Consider the following 19,821-nt stretch of genomic DNA (forward strand, 5'->3'; position numbering starts at 1 on the left):
TTTCTGCATTCTGTCATGGCTTGTTGACCAAATGTTGTGCAAATAGTGCAATCCTCTTCTAAATGAGCTGACCTCAAAAATATACACACTTTAACAGTAATGGTAAAAAGAATACACCAAGAAAATGAGATTGGTGTAAAAAATTATATAAATGCAAGAATGCCAGCAAAGGTAAGAATTACTACTAGATATAAGTAGTAATAATTAGTAACAGAAAGGGAAAGAAGTGCAGAGAGCACGAAGAAGGCCTAGAGAAAAGTTGTTTTTTATATAAATAAAGGGAAGGGAGCACCAAAAGCTTTCACAAAGTAAAAAAATATAAAAATTAAGCACTTAACTGAACAGAAGCCCGAGCTAAAAAATCCTGTCCATACTCTATGAGCAGCAAACAAGATCTGAGGTAATATTGGGAACAAGAGGGGAGTATGGCTAAGGGGAGGAGCCTAAGATATGAATCCTAAGTTTGGAAGAAGCAGCCAAAGTTAGATCCAAGATCCATTAGTTCAGGAACAGATAGAAACAACAACATCAGATCTATCTATTCTGGCAACACTTTTGCCATGCACTTACTTAGTATAGATTAACATTTTATAATCATAGTTTACAACTGAAACGGGTCTATATGAAGCCGAGTCTGTAAGACCTTTACCCTCTTTGGGTAACACAGCTACCAAAAGCTTACTCCCAAGATGCTTCTACTCCCCTTACTTATAGCATTGTTAAACAAAACTTTCCAGATCTTGATCACTTATTTCCCTCCAAACTTCATCAGGCATACCATCTGTTCTAGGAAACTTCCCTGTTGATTGAATAACCATCACCATTTTTATCTCATCTCTTCCAACTGTAGTTAATAATTGTTGAGCCACATCTGTCTCTAACCTAGATACAGTTACGTTTCCCATCAGTATTTCCATCTGTTCCTTTTCCTGGTTTCCATATTTCCCTGCGTTAAACAGATTTTCATAAAATGTTTCAAATATCTCTAATACCACCATAGGATCTCTAGTTATTTTTCTTGTTATAGGCTCCCTAAATTTGGCAATAACCATTTTTTGCTTTCTGTTGCCTAAGTTATTGTACTAAAAGTTTTTGTGGTCTGAAGGTGTTATCAAAAAGTAGCTGCTTTAACAGCAACATTTCCAAACTTGTGCACATTATGCATGTACTTTCTTATTTTCCCTTTAGGGCTTTGCAGTTGCTTATCACCTTGTTCTATGAGGTTCCCCTTGCTGAGCAATACTTTAGCCTTTGCCCCTCCCCAGTTCCCTTCACTTTTTTCCAAATACTCTTTCCGTCTTATTTCTATCATGTGATTAAACACGGTTTCCATTTTATCACACTTACTGACTATTCTCTCTGAAGAAATGTCCATCCTCCCTAATAGCTCAGGAATCTTTCTCCATTTATTCATTGTACACTTAATTAGCCTCATTAACATCTTCTCCATCACTCCTCAAAAAGTACAGTTTTGTACCTACCATAAATGTAGATGTTCGAGGATCCACATTGCTGCAGTCCTAACCATTGGGTAGTCCGCTGTCCAGTCGGCCCGAATACCAAAGTATATGGCTGACGTCGGTCAGGGCGCATTAGACTGACGTCAGTACGTCAGGGTACTAATGCGCATGACCGACGTCATATCCTCAGTCTTTTCTTGCCCCAGATGTCAGAAGACCCTGAAAAGATAAGGCCAAAAACCAAAAACTCCAAACATACCTGCACCAAAATATATATATATACAAAATATACAAAATTAGCAGAATATAACCTCACCTACACAACCACCCCTAAACACAGAGGGAAGGAGGGAGGGTAAATTGGACTGCAGCAATGTGGATCCTCGAACATCTACATTTATGGTAGGTACAAAACTGTACTATGTTCTTCATTCCACATTGCTGCAGTCCTAACCATTGGGTAGAATCCCAAAGCAGAGGTAAGGGAGGCTGGCAAATCATAAGGAAGCAGGAGCTGTCAACATGCCTTGCAAAATAGCTGTGGCAAAACCAGCCCTAGATTTAGAGTAGAGAGGAAGGTGGTAATGCTTAGAGAAAGTATGCACTGAACTCCAAGTAGCTGCCTCCAAAATATCCTTAGTTGCCACCCCTTAGAAATGCTGTTGAAGTGGCAGTAGCCCTAGTGGAATGAGGCCTAATCCCAGCTGGAATCTCCTTGCCATGATGGGAATAACAAAATGCAATGCAAAACCCAATCCACCTAGAAATAGTTTGTTTTGACACAGGCTTGCCCTGAGAACTCAAAGCAAAAGAAACAAACAACTGCTGAGACTGCCTAAAATCCTTAGTCCTGCTCAAATAATAACGCAATTGCCTGTGTACATCTAAAGTGTGCAAAATCTTTTCCCCTTTATTTTGGGGATCTGCATAAAAGTAGGCAAATGAATAGTTTGGTTTAAAGCCACGCTAGAAACCACTTTAGGCATAAAGGAAGGATTAGTGCGTAATGATACCCTATCCTTATGAAAAATCAAAAAGGCTCAACCGCCATAAGGGCCTGTAACTCAGAAACCCTTCTTGCAGAAGTAATGGCCAACAAAAAGCAGTCTTCCATGACAAGTATTTCAGTTCAGCAGTAGCTGCAGGCTCAAAAGGTTGTAGAGTAAGTTTCTCCAACACAAAATTGAGATCCCAAGCAGGAGTAGGAGCTCTCATGGGGGTCTTATATTCTTTGCCCCTCTAAGAAATTGCTTGAACAAAGGATGTGAAAACAATGGTGGGTCACAATCATAGTGAGCTGAAATTGCTGCAGCATGAATCTTAATGGAAGAGAAAGACAAACCTTTGTCCAATAACTCAGTAAGATATTGAAGAGCCACACTCAAATTAGGCTCGAAATCTCCAAATTCTTTGCTGCAGTCCAAAATAAAATCTCTTCCATTTTTCTGCGTACACTTTCCTTGTACTAGGTCTTCTGGCTTCCATAATCACATTTAAAACTTGTTGAGGAAGTTGAGACCTGCTGTCTTTCAAAACAGAATATGCCAGGCTGTTAGATGAAGAGAGTGAAGCTTGACATTGAGCAGACGACCGTCCTTCTGAGACAACAGATGTGGAATCAAGGGTAAAGGCCATGGAGGCTTCTTTACCAGACTCCTCAGTAATGGGTACCAGTGCTGCGAGGCCAATCTGGAGCTATTAAAATCATCCTTGGCTTGTCTTGTCTGACCTTTAGAAGCACCTTTGGAAGAAGAGGCAGAGGGGGGATGGCATACACATGAAGATTTTTCCAACTGAAAGAAAGAGCATCCACTTTCCAAGCTGTGTGATGAAATCTCTTTGTGCAAAACTTTGGCAGCTGGTGGTTTAGTGGAGAAGCGAACAGATCTAAGTCTGGAGTTCCCCAGGACACTGTCAACTTTTGAAATACATGAAGATCCAGTTTCCACTCGTGGGGATCCATGATTTGTCTGCTTAACACATCTGCTAAGGAGTTCTGTGCTCCGGCAGAAACCTTGCCTGAAGAGTTAGTTGCAAGCTGGCAGTCTCCCATAAAATCATTGCTTGCCTGCACAATGGGTAAGAATGTGTTCCCCTTGTTTGTTGATGTACCACATGACAGTTGTGTTGTCTGTTAGAATCAACACCTGCCCTGGAAGAAGTAACTCCTTGAAAGCCATTAATGCAAACTGGACTGCTAACATCTCCTTCATGTTGATATGTAGATGCTGTAGTCTGGCAGGCCACTTGTCTTGTATCCACTTTCCATTTAGATGAGCTCCCCAAGCAATGTCTGAGGCATCTGTCGTTAGAATTTGACTCGCCTCTGCGCGGGTGACAGAGAGTCCCTTGTACAGGTGACATTCCTGAGCCCACCACAAAATTCCTTTTGAATGCAAGGTATTATTTGAATGACAGTGTCCAAATCCTGGCAGTGCTGTGTCCATACATTTTGAGATACCATTGTAGCTTCCTCATATGCAGTTTGGCATTGGGAAGCACCAGAATACAAGATGCCATGAACCCTAAGGCTTGAAGGACTGTCCTTGCAGTCAGCCCGGACTGAAGAGATAGTTGATGGAAGTAACTGGAAAGATTCTTTTGTTTGTCCGGGGTTAAAAAGGCCATCTGGGCTGCTGTATTCAGTCTCACACCCAGAAAGCACATGTCTTGAGAGGGTACTAGACTGGACTTTATTTCGTTCACAGAATACCCTAGGCATCTTAGCACTGCTATGACATATTCCAAATGCTGTAGAAGGTCTTCCCTTTCTTGAGCCAGAATCAGGCAATCGTCCAAGTAAGGATAGATTTGAATTCCTTTTAGCCTGAAGTAAGCTATCACTGGAGCCAGAACCTTTGTGAATACTCTGGGCAGTAGATAAGCCAAAGGGCAATGCAGAGAATTGATAATGTGAATTTCCAGCTCGAAAGCAGATACTTTCTGCAACTTAGTCTTATAGGCACATGAAGGTAAGCTTCCTTGAGATCTAAAGTTACCATCCAGTGATCTTTGCCCAGCAGAGGTAAAAGCTGTTGTAACGTCAACATTTTGAACTTGGGAATGTCCAGATAAGTGTTGAGGATAGATAAATCCAAAATTGGTCTCCACGTGTTCCCCTTCTTCCTTACTAGGAACAGGCGAGAATAAAATCCTAGGCCCCTTTCTGGCACAGGAACCGGCTGAATGGCCCCTATTTGGAGTAACTGAGAAATTTGCTTGTGAGCCTCTTGTCTTTGTAGAGGAGGAATGTCTGGCATGCCTTTGAAAGGAGGCAAGGTATGGAAATAAAACCTGTAACCGTGGTGAATGATATCCAGAACCCATCTGTCTTGGGTAATTAAATCCCAATTTTCTTTGAAAAGAGACAGTCTTCCTCCCAACGGTGCTGCCAGGCGAGAATGAACTGGCAGCTGAAAAGGCAGGTCATTGGGTCTGCTTACGAAAGGACTGACCCCTGCCCTCACCAGAAGTCTGAGCAGGGGAACTCCCTGTCCTAGGCCTAAAAGAACCCTGAGCTCTGCCCCTACCACGTCTAGACCTACCCCTAGACTGGGAATCATAGGCAGGATAAGTCCATCCCTTAGCAGGCCAATTTCTACTAAACTTGGAGGCTGCACCTGCAAAAAATCCTTAACAGTTTGCATAGACTTAGCCTTGTCCTCCATTTTCTTCAAAACTGCTTCTACAGGCGAACCAAACAACACATCAGACTGCAAGGGAGCATCCAAAATCCGTGTCTTAACATGCTCAGCTAAATTCTGATCTCTCAACCAGGCGTGCCTACGAAGAACAGAACCAGTGGCAGCCACCCTGGAGGAGGCCTGCACAGCATCAAAACCACATTGCAAGGAATGTTTACCCACCTGTTCAGACACATGCACTAAATCCTGCAACTCTTTACACTCAATACCTTCCGCCAGAGCATCCACCTTAGATTTCAACTGTGAAAGAAGATAATTCTGATATTTTAACATGTGAAACTGACAATTCAACGCCCTCATGGCTAAAGTGGAAGAAGTATACACTTTCTTTCCCCATCTATCCAAAGCCCTTGCCTCTTTATCAGGAGGGACAGGATTTTTAACAACTGAGGCCTTCACACCTTTAGGCCCCTGAGAGACAGTTTCTGGGTCTGCCCTAGGACTCTTAAAAAGATACTTATGAGCTTCAGGCACCCTATAATACCTATCCGGTTTAACTGGGGCAGGAGGCAAAGAATCAGTTCAGGGAAGCTTCTGCAAAACATCTTCCACCACATTCAAAACAGGAGGTATAGCTAAAGGCCTATGCTGGGGTAAAACAAGAATTCCCTAAGCCTTTTCCTGGAATCAGAGAAATCTTGACCTTCCCATTTAAAATGCTCCCTCATGGAATGCAGAGTCTCTGAAAATGAAAAATCCTCAGGAGGGAAGCTGAAGGAGTAGAATCATCCACATCAGAATCAGAATAAGGAGGTACTCCTGCAAGTCTTCAACCGAAGACTCAGAAGCCTCGAGCATTGCTCAAAACTCTCAAACTCAGGTTCCACCCTAGGCCTCTTATCAGGAGGGGCATAGAACCCTTATCATAGTAATCAAATCCTCTGCCATTTTAAGCATATGTTTCTTAGGCAAAGACCCTGAAGCACTAGGAGAAACCCCACTGAAGCAAAACTCGGCCTGCCCTCAAAGAAGCCTTGGAAACAGAAGGGAGGCTCTGACCACCTTAGGAAGAGAGGGAAGAACAGCCACCTGAGAAGCCCCTCAGCCTGGCCTACTTCCTGAGAGGATACATCCTGTAACAGTAAAGTCTCTCCCTGAGACTCCAAAGAAACACCTGGCAAAACCTCCGGCTCCACTGAGCCCTCTAAAGAACCGCCGTCTGGGCCTGTCGGTTCTTCCACTCTAGGCTTTGCTGTTTTGTCCTTGCGCTTTTTAGCGAAGCGCCGGAGCATCCGGCGGCATTTTATAATTACAACGCTTCCCAAACACTAACCTGGCACAGTCTAACCTTCTCTTAATAGTGCGTTTGTTAAATCTAGCACAAGAGCGGCATCCAACAACGTCGTGCTCAGGCCCTAAACAAGGTATACACAAAGTATGGTAATCCCTATGAGGTATCTGTTTCCCACAAGAAATACAGTTATTCACTTTTTCTGACATCCGGTTAAATACTGAGGCAAGAAAAAACGAAAATATTCCCCAACGGGCATCGTAGCCAACTTTGATTCGGTCTGAAACTCTGGCTTCAGAAACTTTCAGAACGCCAACCTGCACTCGCAAAATTGCTTCTGCATCGGACCATGCGGCAAAAAAGACTGAGGATATGACGTCGGTCATGCGCATTAGTACCCTGACGTACTGACGTCAGTCTAATGCGCCCTGACCGACGTCAGCCATATACTTTGGTATTCGGGCCGACTGGACAGCGGACTACCCAATGGTTAGGACTGCAGCAATGTGGAATGAAGAACATCCATTTTTAGCAACATTACTCTGTGTGTGAGAGATACAAATCTGCTTATTAACCCCACTGTATCTAATAAAGATACACTACCAGATTTTCAGATTATTATCTGTAAAAAAGCTCCACAGATATAAATCTGGTCTGAGTTAAGAAAGCATTTTGTTAACAAGGGCTCATACTGCTTCCTCCTCTGGCCTTTCAAAGAACAGCAATAGCAAATCTATACAAAGCACTACACAAGCAGCAAAATACTCAAGGTCCAGTCCAAGATAGACATGAATCAGAGCCGAATTTAGGGACTGCAGGGAACTAATGAAATAATGATAAGTACTGTGTTGTTGTAGAACTTATGTAAATTTTCTGGGGAACTTGCCAGTAAGCAAATGCCAATAATAAAGAAGAAACATATAATCATAAACTATATAACACAAAATTTTAAATTTCAGTATTTCAGGGAGATTGTTAATCAGTAACCCAATCAAAAGAAACCTTTAGCAGCAGAACATGTTTTGGCAAACAAAATAAGAGTTATTGACTTACCATAAAAACATATCTAGATAACAAGTCCTTCCTTGTTAAAAGCATGAATAATGCCAGCATGAATTAGGACAACTTGGAGCCTGAAATTTTCCCAGCCTATTAAGTCATTTACCTTTTCCCATAATATGACACCAGTGACTTTCCTCTTCAGATTGCTAATATTCCAAGCAAAGTGGACACGAAAGTGATATATAATCATCTTGACCAAGTCAGCAAAGAGGAGGAGAAAGGACAAGTACACTAGCAAGGATGGACCTGCTCATCCAGATCTGTTAATATAAATAACTTTTCCATACAGTATGAGGGGATCCATCCTTGAGCACAACAGAACAAAGTTATCCAACTCATCCTTATGGGTGGTTTCCCTCATGGGAGCATATCCTTGATTGTTATGGCCCCCAGTGAAAGACCTAGACCTGGATACCACGTCCAGCTTATATAGCCTGTTGCAAAGATATTCAGCAAAGACGAAGTAACTGTTGCATAAATATCATTAAAGGCTGCACTACAGGAAAAAAAATGCAAGTATCAACTACAGAAGTAGCATGTGCCTTGGAACAGATGGCAGAGACTTACATTTTTCATATTAATATTTGATGTAATCCATTAGCCATTTAGCTGAGGAAACTTTAAATATTTTGTGTCCAAGTTCTTTATTAGGAAAAATAAATGAACAACAAAATATCTTTTATAACATATTTAGTCCTAGTTAAACATAATCTGAGTTACCTCTATGGATCCATTCAGTGAAAGAGGTATTCTCCTCAGTTAGTGCAGATAGAAAACTGGTAAATGGATGGACTGGTTGAGAGCTGTTGCAGAAGCTACCTTAGATATAAATGAAGGCTTCATGTGCATGGATGCTTAATTTCTTACTTACCCATTCAAGGGTTACACTGATAAGAGTATTCAACTAAGAATATTTTCTCCTGTTCTCCCCTATCTGCCCCTGTTTATCCTCTAACTACTCAACTGTTTTCTCATACACCCAAACCCGAATCCCCAAATGCTCCTTCCCATACAATTTCAGATGTGAATCTTTGCCAGGTGGGCCCCTTTAACACTCGGAAAATCTGCCACCAAGTAATCAAACTTTTCAGAGCACAGGGACTGATAGATTCAAGGAGGAGTTAACAGATGAGGAAGAGAAGCCATCATGCACACAACAAGATCTCCTACAACGGGAGCAGTTTGTGTGATGACATCATGGAGCCTGGTGTGCAAATCTGTCTACAAAGCACTGAATGTTAATGTCACCTCATTAGATAGGTGATCTGTGAGGGTCCTGGACAACACCAGAGGTTATGCATGCAGCAGAATTCCTCAAACCCTCTTCCCAGAATAAGAGAGCTTGTCATTGGCCACTTCATCTTACCCACTGCCAATCCTACCAGCCACCACAGTCCATTCCAGAACAAGGATCACCAATGGTACAAATAGATGCCCTGCACTTGCTCCACTGGGCCAATACAACTCTGAAATCTATTCAGCTGATGCTATGGCTGCAAGGACAAGCACTTTGTTTCTTTGATTCTGTAGACTATGATGGCTTCTTCTGCAGAAACAGAGATCCTGTGGAAAAATGCAATCCTTAAATGTGGTCGCATTAGATAGGTATTCTTCAAGAAAGCTTTGCAGACCTTCAAAGAAGCTAAGGACTGATAATTTATACTTGAATAGAAGTTGAAATGGCTATGAAAGTAAGAAAAAAACACCAAACCAACACACTGAATATAAAACTTAAAAAAATAAAAACATGCTAGAGGGACTCAATAACCTCTGAAGCAGCTATATAATGTTAAGATTCAGCTTTCTAACATATAATTTAACATTAATAACAGTGTCAGTTAAGGGGACCCTAACCAAAGGTACAAATGAAAAGCCTTTTTCTAATACTTTTAGTTGTTCTCCTGTAAGGTGCAAATCACTGAGATTGTATACCTTACTCAAAGGAACTATCTCTTGCGACTCTTCCCTTTCTTCTTTGGGCCCGAACTCTCCTTTCCTTTGCCCCCCCCCCCCAGTGTTGTTCTCCACCAGTGGACTTATCTGAAAAGAAGGTCAAGAGCCCCTCCCACCACTAGTTCCTCAACTAGGATTATTTAATTCATCACATTTACTGTTGCTATTAATGACACTGCCGTTATTATTTGAATTAGTAACATGTTCTTGAACCCTTTCATTATCTACATTAGTTTGCAAAACTGGCAATTCAACATCACTTTTGCTATTGAAAATATAAGCTGACTTGTTAGCATAAGTTGCAGAGTCATGTGCAAGCTTATTGCGTTTTCTTTGTATCAAGGTAGCTATGTGCCTCTGCAGTTTGGGTTTGATATTATCATACAATGCCTTATAAGAACAAAATTCTCCATCATTTAATATTAAAGTGTTCATATCAGTCACTTCTTTCTTTAACTGTTCGGCCTTTAATCTATTATGTCTAATTAATAGCTTTAGGGCTTCAATGCCCGTTTTATTATATAATTCAACCAATTCAGTATAAATACAGTCTGAAATAGAAACTTCTGATCACCAGAAAGCCTAATAACTGCTTTATAGGTGACAGCTTGGAATCTGTGCTCATATTTTGATCCTGGTGAGAGTAGGAGCAGAGTGTATTGATTCCTGACTCTTTCTGGTTGGAGAGTGAGTGTCTGTGCTTAACGTACCTGATTGGTCTGGTTGCTATTTGAGGCATCTACCAGAAAAAGGCTATAAACCTATAGACCCTTACATCATCTGGGACAAGACTGTGGATCGCCAAACAGGCCGTGGCCTGCTACTCTTCTTGGGATTGGTGCTAACATTTTGCTTCTAGTAAGAGAAGAAGCAAATGAGTACTTTATCCCAACAGAGTGAAGCTGTGGTGAGACCAACATTAGTAGTAGCCAGGCAGCAGCCATTCATGCAACTCCCCTCTTTTCATCATTCTTGACACCAACAGTCAGGGTTATAATGCCTTCCAAACATTTAGACCAGCTACTTCACAGGCAGGGACTAAAAGTGGAGGTGTCTCTATTTACATCAAAAATAAACATACTTCAAGGCTGGTCAAACAGGACAATGCACTTGAGCTGCTCCATGTTCAAATCACCAGATGTAAAATCCAATACCACTTCTTTGCAAGTTATAGGTCCCCCTCTATGACCCAGGAAACCCATACCATGTATTTAAACTTATTAGAAACACTAACCATCCAACCCAATACCATACTCATGGGTGAATTTAATTATCACACTATTAATTGAGAATTCTATACATCAAATGTACATGCACAGAGATTCCTGGATTTTGTAAACACAAACTCACTGGACCAGATAGTCAGTACACCAACCAGGGGTGCAACCATACTGGATCTGGTCCTCACTAATATGGGAGAGTACTGCACACCCCCTACTGTAATGCCTTCCCTGGTAAGGTCAGACCACAAAATGGTCTCCTCTGAAGTAAAAATAAAACCTGGTCCCCAGCTAAACCGAGAATATTCAGGAACTATGCTAAGGCTAACCTCCTGCTATTAAGTGAGAACCTGGCAAAAATCGGCTACTTTTTTGTGGGTTCGATTAGTAAGCCAGTTAGCAACCCATTGGGTGATGTAGGGATTAATGCCCACCTTAGTAAGTTTATCTATGATTCCAGAGTGGGGGATGGTGTCAAAGGCCTTGGCAAGGTCTAGATAGGCTGTGTGGACCACCTTACCCTTGTCCATGGCTCTGGAGACTGATATGAAGAAGTCAGTCAGGTTCAGGAGACAAGATCGGCCCTTCACGAACCCAAACTGGGTGGGGTCCAGTGTTTGATGGTTGCCAATGTCTTTGTTTATAAGTTCCATGATAATATGCTCCATGGCCTTGCAGATAAGGCTCGTCAGACTGATGGGATGGTAGTTTCTGGGATCCAAGGTGGATCCCCCCTTGTGGAGTGGGATAACTGTAGCTCTGCGCCACTCAGTGGGCATGAAACTTGAGGTGAGGCTATGATTAAACATGACACTTAGGTGAGGTGCCAATTCATATTGTAGTTCATGTAGTACACAGCCCAGGATGTCATCTGGCCCCATGGATGCTGTATTCTTAGCTTTGGAGAGTGCGTTTTTTACCTGTGTGGCCATTATTACTGGAATTTGGCAATCTTCTAGTATTGAGATAGGCCATTTAGGGGGTGAGAGGGGGGTGAAGTTGGCACTGAATCGATCTGCCAGGATATTGGCAATATCCTTGGGATCAGTATATTTAATGCAATTCTGTTTTAGCTCAGAGCAGATCTGAGCATTGCCATTTAGATTCTTGACATAGTTATAGAATGCCTTGTGATTGTCTTTGGAATCTTTGGCAATTTTATTTTCGTAACTAGCTTTGGAGGATTTTAAGAGGGATCCCAGTTTCTTACTGAGGCTGGTAAGGGAGTTTTTTGCATCCTGAGATTTTCCTCTTTTCTGCAACAGTTTCTTCCTTTTGTTGTAAAGTTTGTTTATGGCAGGGGACCACCAGATTGGCTTCCTTTCATTGGATGAGAGTATCTTGATTCTATTTGGGATGGCACGATTCATTCATGAGTGGATGTGCTTGTACAGTGCCTTAGTGTAGGATTCAGCAGTTGAACTCTCAGTTCCCATCTGCATGGTGTCATGAAGTTTGTCACTTCTGACTTCAGTAGCATGACGTTGGCTTTGGAGAAGTTTTTTATGGAGGTTTCCTTACTGGGGGGTGGGGGTGGGATGTGGATGTTAAGGGTAATTAGCTTATGGTCAGGCCTGACTAAGGAGGGGGTGACCATAGTGTGGAGCATCGATTTCCCATGTTGGTAATGACCAGGTCTAGGATATTGGAGCCCCTGGTGGGACTATGGATTAGTTGATCCAGGGTGTTGGAATTTATGAATTCCAAGAACCGTTGGGCAAAGGTGATGGTACATGAGTAGTTTTCCCAGTTAATGGCAAGGTAGTTAAAATCACCCAGTATTAGGGTGTTTGGTTCTATCTTAATATTTTCCATTATGTTTAGAAAGGTGTAGTGAGAATCTTGGGGTATGTTGGGGGATCTGTAGCAAGCTACAATTTGGATTGCAGTCTTACCTAGTGTTAGTTGCACCTGGAGAATTTCAGATGCACTGCGTTGGGCAACTAGCCTGGTGGTGTGAATATCCTTGGTGAATATTGGCACTCCTCCACCTTTAGTGTTTCGGTCCTGGTTTGGTGGCTGGAAAGTGTGGTAAGAGTTGTAGCCTGGTATTGCAGGGGTGCTCTCTGGAGCCTTGAACCAGGTCTCAGTTACTGCACAGATATCAATGTTCTCCATTTTTAGGAGTGCCTCGAGAGAGTGCATTTTGAGGTTTAGACTTCTAGCATTGAGTAGCATTACCTTCAGATTTTGCATGCTTGTACCTGTTACGGTGGTGGTTTTATCCTTTGAACTTTGCCTAAAAAGGCACTATAGGGGTGGAAAGAGCCTTAGCCAGTAACCTGAATCTCAGGGGCGACAGGTGCAGACCATCTCTGGCAAAGCATTGTGGTCTGTTGATCATGTCGTCCCAGGCAGACAGATACTGAATCCCCTTTGAATGACACCAGAAGCTTAGCCAATTGTTGAAGTCAATCATTTTGTCCTTATATATATTTTATTTTACATTTGTTAACCGGGAGGATCCGACTGGATACATGTCCATTTTCAGCGGAGGCCCGGGGAGAAAAGCTCCAGACAAGACAATACAAACAAGTCAGAAAAACATATTAAATAATACAGGTAAGGTTTTACAACTATATTATAAAAAATACAGGTAAGGTTTTAGTTTTATAAAAATCAAATCAAGATAAAGTTTGTGATTACAATATATTCATGAATGATTCAGTAGATATATTTGAGACCAACAATGTAAGTTCAGAGAGTCTTAAATAGACTAGGTAATGTCAGGAGGAATTTTGTTCCAGATTCTCCCTATTGAGTTGGAAAGAAGAGAGTCTCGCCGTGTTATTAGTTTTACAAGTTTGGATAACTGGATGATCTCAGTGTCTGAGGTTGTTGCAGAGGAGATAAGTTTACTAGAAGGTTATATGAGATATGTTTTGGTAGCTCAAGCCAGTTTAGCTGGGTTAAATTGGTGCAGTGATGGGTTCTATATGGTAATCCAGTAACAAACCTAGCGATATGATTATAGCAGATAGTGAGTTTGTTCATGAGTGTTTTATTAATATTCTGAAATAAGGGGGATGAGTACAGGAGTGTGGAGAGAAGATGGGTTTGGGCTTTTAGCTTGGGGGTCAAGAATCTATTTATTCTATATAAGCGAGCCTAGTTTCTTATTGATGGATTTAATCATTAAGTTTATATGAGTGAATTTTAGGTTATTGTCTATAGTTACCCCTAATAATTTTGTCGAGGATCCGGAGAGATAATTGTCCGTCCTTTGCTTGGATCGTAAATTTAAAGGGGCTGGACCTTTGTGTCGGTGAAAACAGCAACATTTTTGTTTTTGGATTAAGTATCGACTAGAGAGCCAGTTTTCTATTTTACTGAAAGTGGATTGGGTCATATTTTGTAACTCTGTAGGGGTTGTACGGAGCAAATCAGCGTAGAATCATCTGCATATTGAATACAACTAGCATTTGATACAACTGTATGCAAGTCATTAATGAAAATCGAGAATAGTAGTGGTCCTAAAATGGAGCCTTGAGGGACTCCCAGAGTATTGGGAAGTAAGTTAGATAGTTTAGTCTGCCATTTTACTGCTTGTTTTCTACCATTTAGATAGGAACTAAACCATTGAATAGAAGTGGTATCCAGACCAAATGAGTGTAGTGTATGAATTAATAGCTTGTGGTCCACCATGTCAAGGCTTTGGACAGATCCAGGAATACTGCTGAGGAGATAATATTGTTATGGTGGGTATTGATGGTATTGGAGAGGCAAGAAGGGCAGAGGTGGTACTATGAAGAGGTCTGAAACCATGTTGAGTATCAGCCAGTAGGTGATTGGCAAGTAGGTGTTCCATAATCTGTTTCTGCACACATTTTCCATTATTTTAGATAGGGGAGAGTATAGATATGGGCCTGTAGTTAGAGAGGTCTGTGGAGGTACCTTCTTTATGGAGAGGAATAACATAGGATACCTTCCAGATGTCAGGGATTTTGGCCTCTGTGGGGTGCGGTTAATGAGTATTGACACAGGAAAGGCGATCGCTTCAGCTGCCTTTTTGTAAGTATTCAGCTGGAAGTTGATCGGCTGACAGTGTGGTAGGTTTAAGTTTTTGATTAATTTACAAATGAATGATGTAGCTACAGGCTGAAAGGTAAATGGGGAGTATTTTTATTGGTGGGAGTATCAAGGATATGAGAGTTATTTGGGAGTTGATTGGAGGGTTTGAATTGTCCGGTGAAGAAGTGATTAAAGCTATTAGAGACAGAGTCCGATGGTTTGTCTATGAGTGTGGCAGGGACAGGGTGGTAGAGCGACCAGGGTGAAGGAGATTATTTATCAATTTTTGTGGGCAGTTTTGATGTTCAGTTTGCAGTTTCCAATAGTAATGCTTTTATCAAGTATAATTAGTCTTTTGGTTTCATTCCTAAGTTGTCTGTAGGTAATTTGATCAAGAGGAATTTAGACAGACCATGCTTTATTTCTGAGATGCATTTTTGCCTGGTTTCTTTTAGAGAGCCAAGGGACATCTCCTGTCTTAGTTATTTTGAACGTATGGGGCATGATAGTTAAGAATCTCCAGGAATTTTGTGTTGAAATACTGTACTGCTTCATCTAATGGTAAATATTTAAGTATTGTCCAGTTGCAGAATTTAGTTCTAGTTGAAATTTGTTATTTCTGACAAATCTTAGTGTGGAGTTCTTTGGGATAGTAATTTTGTGCTTGATTAGGTAGGTGAGATGGTGATCACTAAGGCTATCAGGAGGAGCCAGCAGTATATTGGTTGGGATCACTATAATAAGCACCCAATCCAGTATACTCTCCTTTTGGTTAGATTTATCTATCCTGGTAGGAGTGCAAATGATTTCAGGAAGACCAGTCTATATTAAAGTCCCCAAGAACTAAGGTTTCTTGAGAGTGACTTGATAGCCAATGCAGGATAGCTTCAAGAGTTTCTGTGTTCTTACCTGGGGGAATATACACACAGATTATATAGATACATTTGGTTTTGTTAATTTGTAGCCTGGAAATAAGGATCTCCGCATTGTTAATCTGAGGTGGTTGAGTGACATCGATAGAGACAGTTAGGTCAGATTTATAGAGAATGGCTACCCACCTCCTTTTCTAGAGCTTGGTCTCTCCTATGTATGTTATACCCGGGGATAAGTATTTCATTGTCCATAGTGGTTGGTTTTAGCCAGGTTTCAGTTAGGCACAAGATATCTGGGAAGAGGTCAACCATGATAGCATGAAGTTCATGTACCTTATTATTAATACTTCTTATGTTCAGATGGCAGGTGAGAAGGGAATTTGTAGGACGTGCCATGATGGGATTAGCTTTATGGTCCTTAAAAAGGGATGAGTGTTGGAGAATATTGGCAGGACCAGGGTTAGGATGTATGTCCCCATGTCTTAGTAAGTTTAGTCTTAATTTGGAGATGAGTTTCAGGAATTTATTCACTATTTTGTAGGACTGCTTTTGTTTAAGGTTAATATTATTTGAGGTGTAATGGGTATGGAATACAGCATGAGGGCTGTCCAACCAAGTCCCCTGAGTATGATAGAAGTTTGGAAGAGTAGATTCAGGGGTGTAGGACTCAGCCCTGGGAACTGTGATCCTTGAAAGAGTTTGGGTTTCATATAGTGTAGTAAGATAGGAGGTTATTAGGAGTGGTGTTAGTATATAATACCACATCTCTAGAGAATAGTTGGAGACGGTTCACAAGGAAAAGCTTGCAGGTATTAGAGAGAGAATGGTATACTAAAGCTATAAGGGAGTGAATGATGAGTTGAGGGTGGATAGTAATTGGAAGACTAGGCTATGAGGGTGTGACAGATGAGTCAGGGATCATATCATATATATATGTTCTCTGGCATCCGCCCTGAAGAAACCAGCGGAATTGCTGAAATGGGGGGACCGGTGATGCCAAAAGCAAGGTTTTGGTTTGAAATAAACTGTTGTTCATCATTTAAACCTCCTGAGGTAGTAAGTAAACCATTGGCAAAACGTTTGGATAGTTTGTCAACCCTGTTATTCAATTGTAGAACCCTGACTTAACTAGTATAGTCTAGTGACTCTAAAAAGCTTAAATAAAGACTCATAATAGAGGCCCATAACTAAGATCTGTATCTTCCATCTGCATTTGAAAGACACTGCATCAGTCACCTAACCTGGCTAAGAATTTTATATTACTCTTAAAACTGGCAACTATGACAAGTGAATCATAAAGACAAAAAAATATAGTGTCTGCCTTTCTTTGCCTAAGCATGTGTCAGAATATGTGCAGATATAAGACAAGGCTCAGCTAATGGGGTTCCTATTACAAAACTGAAGAGGCTGAAGATTGAACGGCTTTAATATCAGAAATGCTGTTCATCTATGTGGTTTTTGTGAGATTACGGTACAGTGAAGATCAGAAAATGTGTCCTTACCTCACTGTAGTGCAATCTCGCAGTTGGTATATATAATTAGCGGGGGGGGGGGGCACAGCATTTTCGATTTTTAAGCCATTCGAACACTCGATGTTGTAATATAGACCCGAGCTAATGTCCCAAAGGGTAAAAGTTTGCATTTACCATAAAATTTGCACCAAAATATTTGTACTGCTCAAGACACTTGCAAAGAATGAGGTCTGTATAAATTCTGCAGCTTATATCACCTACCTGCATGAGTAGGTTCATGGCCAGATCCTCCACCAGAAAGCAAGGTGACCTTTCCCCGAATATTCTGTAGGTCAGAGCGTAATACTACACGGTGACCCTCTAGAAGCTGCAGTCCTGGATTACACATTACCAGCCCCTCTAATGCATCGTCCACACAGTGTGTAATTGAGTTCAACAACTTTTTTGAGACCTGTGAAAGACAAAAACTGAGATATGTTCACTCAAAAGTAGCAGGAATCCTTCTAGCATGTCAATATCCCACATCACAGCTCACTTAAGTTTGCAGCCATTACAACATATCTTAACAGACAAGTCCTTGGACTACAGTATATGCAAGCAACACTGCATAAGGTGGTGATGCTAAGGTGAACATGACAGAGAAGAAGAAACTGAGACCTAAAACATAAAGATTATTTCATTTGCTGCTACAACTATCGTGCAATTAAATCTATCAATATATTTTTCCTCATGATGTAATACCTTAAACCTCCTGTTACAGCAGCCCATGGGATACATGTAAATGACACACAACTCTCAACCTCTTAGCACAAAAAATCTGGACAAAGCCTGACATAATGGAAGGACAAAGGCCCAAAAATATGGACAGAATTTAAATATTGCACTTATAAAATTAAAAAAGTTGCTAGAATAACAGGATTTGTCTTAACATGCATTTATGTGAAAGATATGAAGTATGAAACACACATGTATATCATTATTTAGTGACTTCAGTCCTCAGATCATCCCAGTGATTTGCCAGAAAATCAAAATTTTATGAGGAACAGACCAAAAATATGAGGCAAAAATCTAATCATTCTGCCAAAATCTAGATAGTTGAGACATATGAAATGACCACTTAAGGACATTAAACGTTTCAGCTATATGGCTTCTGAATATCCATAACATTTTACCTTTTCTTTTTGTCTTTATGGATACATTCAGGTCAACAAAGCCAAACCCACTAGCTGTGGACATGCATGTTTCAGTCTTCTTATGACCTTATCAGCACAGCATAAGTGGACTGTTTGGCTATACTTTAGAAACTCAAGCTCTGATCATGTCCTACATGACTTGGGTCTGATTAGTGGTGCAACTATTGGAGGAGCAACCACGGAAGAAAAAAAAAGAAACTGAGCAGCTGAAGTCACCTCATTCACCCTGCAGAACAGGGGAGTCCATGAAAGTCCAACTACAAAAGCACCACACAGAGGAAGACCTAGCACTGTGCTTCCCTGCAAACAGTCCTGAGGAGTGAACTTGACTAAACACCAGAATTAAAATTAGCAAGGCCTTACTATATCTAGGCAATTCTAATTCTGTATCACAGCTCAAAAAAGAATTTCCTTAGTTATACCAATTTGCTCACCCAGTATTCCTAATAGAGTAGTTTGCAGGGAATTTTTACAGTCTGCTAACACATTACACTCCTAAAAAAATATATTGCTAATTACCTCTTTCTTCCCCACAATACCGAAATTCTGCTGGAGGAAAATTTGTTTGAAATCTTTTGGGGTATAAAAATACTATGCAAACACTTCCAAGCAAACATCCTAAATCTTCTACACTTTGTTGCATATTTGGGAGCCATACATATATACCCCATTTTATCTCTCTTCCCAATCCTTTCTAGCCCTCTTTGACTGAGTCCAAAAGTTAAAATGCAATATTTTATATGCCCTACTAATTATACCATTTTTAACAGTAGCTTCTGTTCTACATTATACTAAAAACTCCAACAGTGTTGGCCTTTCACTTTGGATTCCCCTATTTATTTCTCTTTGTATGTACTCTGATATCAATCCTTGATAAAGAAGGCGATCTCTAGCCTGCAGTCAATGAGTTCTTGGCCTCTTCACATTCTATTACATTTCTCTCTCTCTAATTATTGGCTCCCATTACCTTAGTTCCTGTGCCAGTTTTCTCCAGTGAATTTCAGTCCCCCATTACCTATTCTCTGTATACCTAACTGCAGTTATCCCATTGACAGAATCTCCTTTCTCCATCCTCATGTTGGCTTAGTTCTTAGAATATTTTCTGCTACTTTAAGAATATCATATTCTGTATGATTAAAGACATGCAGGAAGGTGCGAGCATATGTGGGTGTGCCTTCTTTGAAGGTTGGGCACCGGGCTGACAACTCGACACTGTAAAAATTCACTGCCAATCATTAGTGGACCAGAGTTCCACTGTGGAGACCCCTAACCGGGAAAAGCCAAAAGACAGTAGATTGTTATTCTCAAAGATCCACAGCCAAATTCTCAGTCTCTCCTTGCTTCTTCAGCTTCCTCCCTGTTTCATCATCATCCCTTTCCAATTTGATTTACAGCTTTTTGCTTGTGCTATGTACAGGAGCCTTAACCATGTAGCTCTGAAGTATAATTTCAAGGTAATCCTAAACTACCTTGCTCTTTTTTCCCCAAACACCTTTATTGAATTATCACTTGTGACATAGGCAAATTTACATTAATATAAAAGTAATCAAACTATATTAACATGACAAACATTATACTTCACATATATTGCTATATATCATAAAACCTAAGCAATATTACATAAAATTATTCAATTCCTGCCT

The 19,821-nt window shown here is 40.8% G+C and overlaps 1 protein-coding gene across 3 annotated transcripts in view; it reads right to left on the reverse strand.

Moving 5' to 3' along the window:
* Positions 1 to 19,821, reverse strand: part of TKFC (triokinase and FMN cyclase) — a 574,388-nt gene that overhangs the window by 493,725 nt on the left and 60,842 nt on the right. For all 3 annotated transcript variants that reach the window (XM_044059497.1, XM_044059496.1, XM_044059495.1), the window contains exon 3: positions 17,247 to 17,436. In XM_044059497.1, the coding sequence (XP_043915432.1) occupies positions 17,247 to 17,436 (190 nt within the window). The remainder of the gene's footprint in view (positions 1 to 17,246; positions 17,437 to 19,821) is intronic.

The sequence above is a fragment of the Protopterus annectens genome, chromosome 17.part0, assembly GCF_019279795.1.
Source record: "Protopterus annectens isolate FY-2018-M chromosome 17.part0, PAN1.0, whole genome shotgun sequence".
Taxonomy (NCBI): domain Eukaryota; kingdom Metazoa; phylum Chordata; order Ceratodontiformes; family Protopteridae; genus Protopterus; species Protopterus annectens.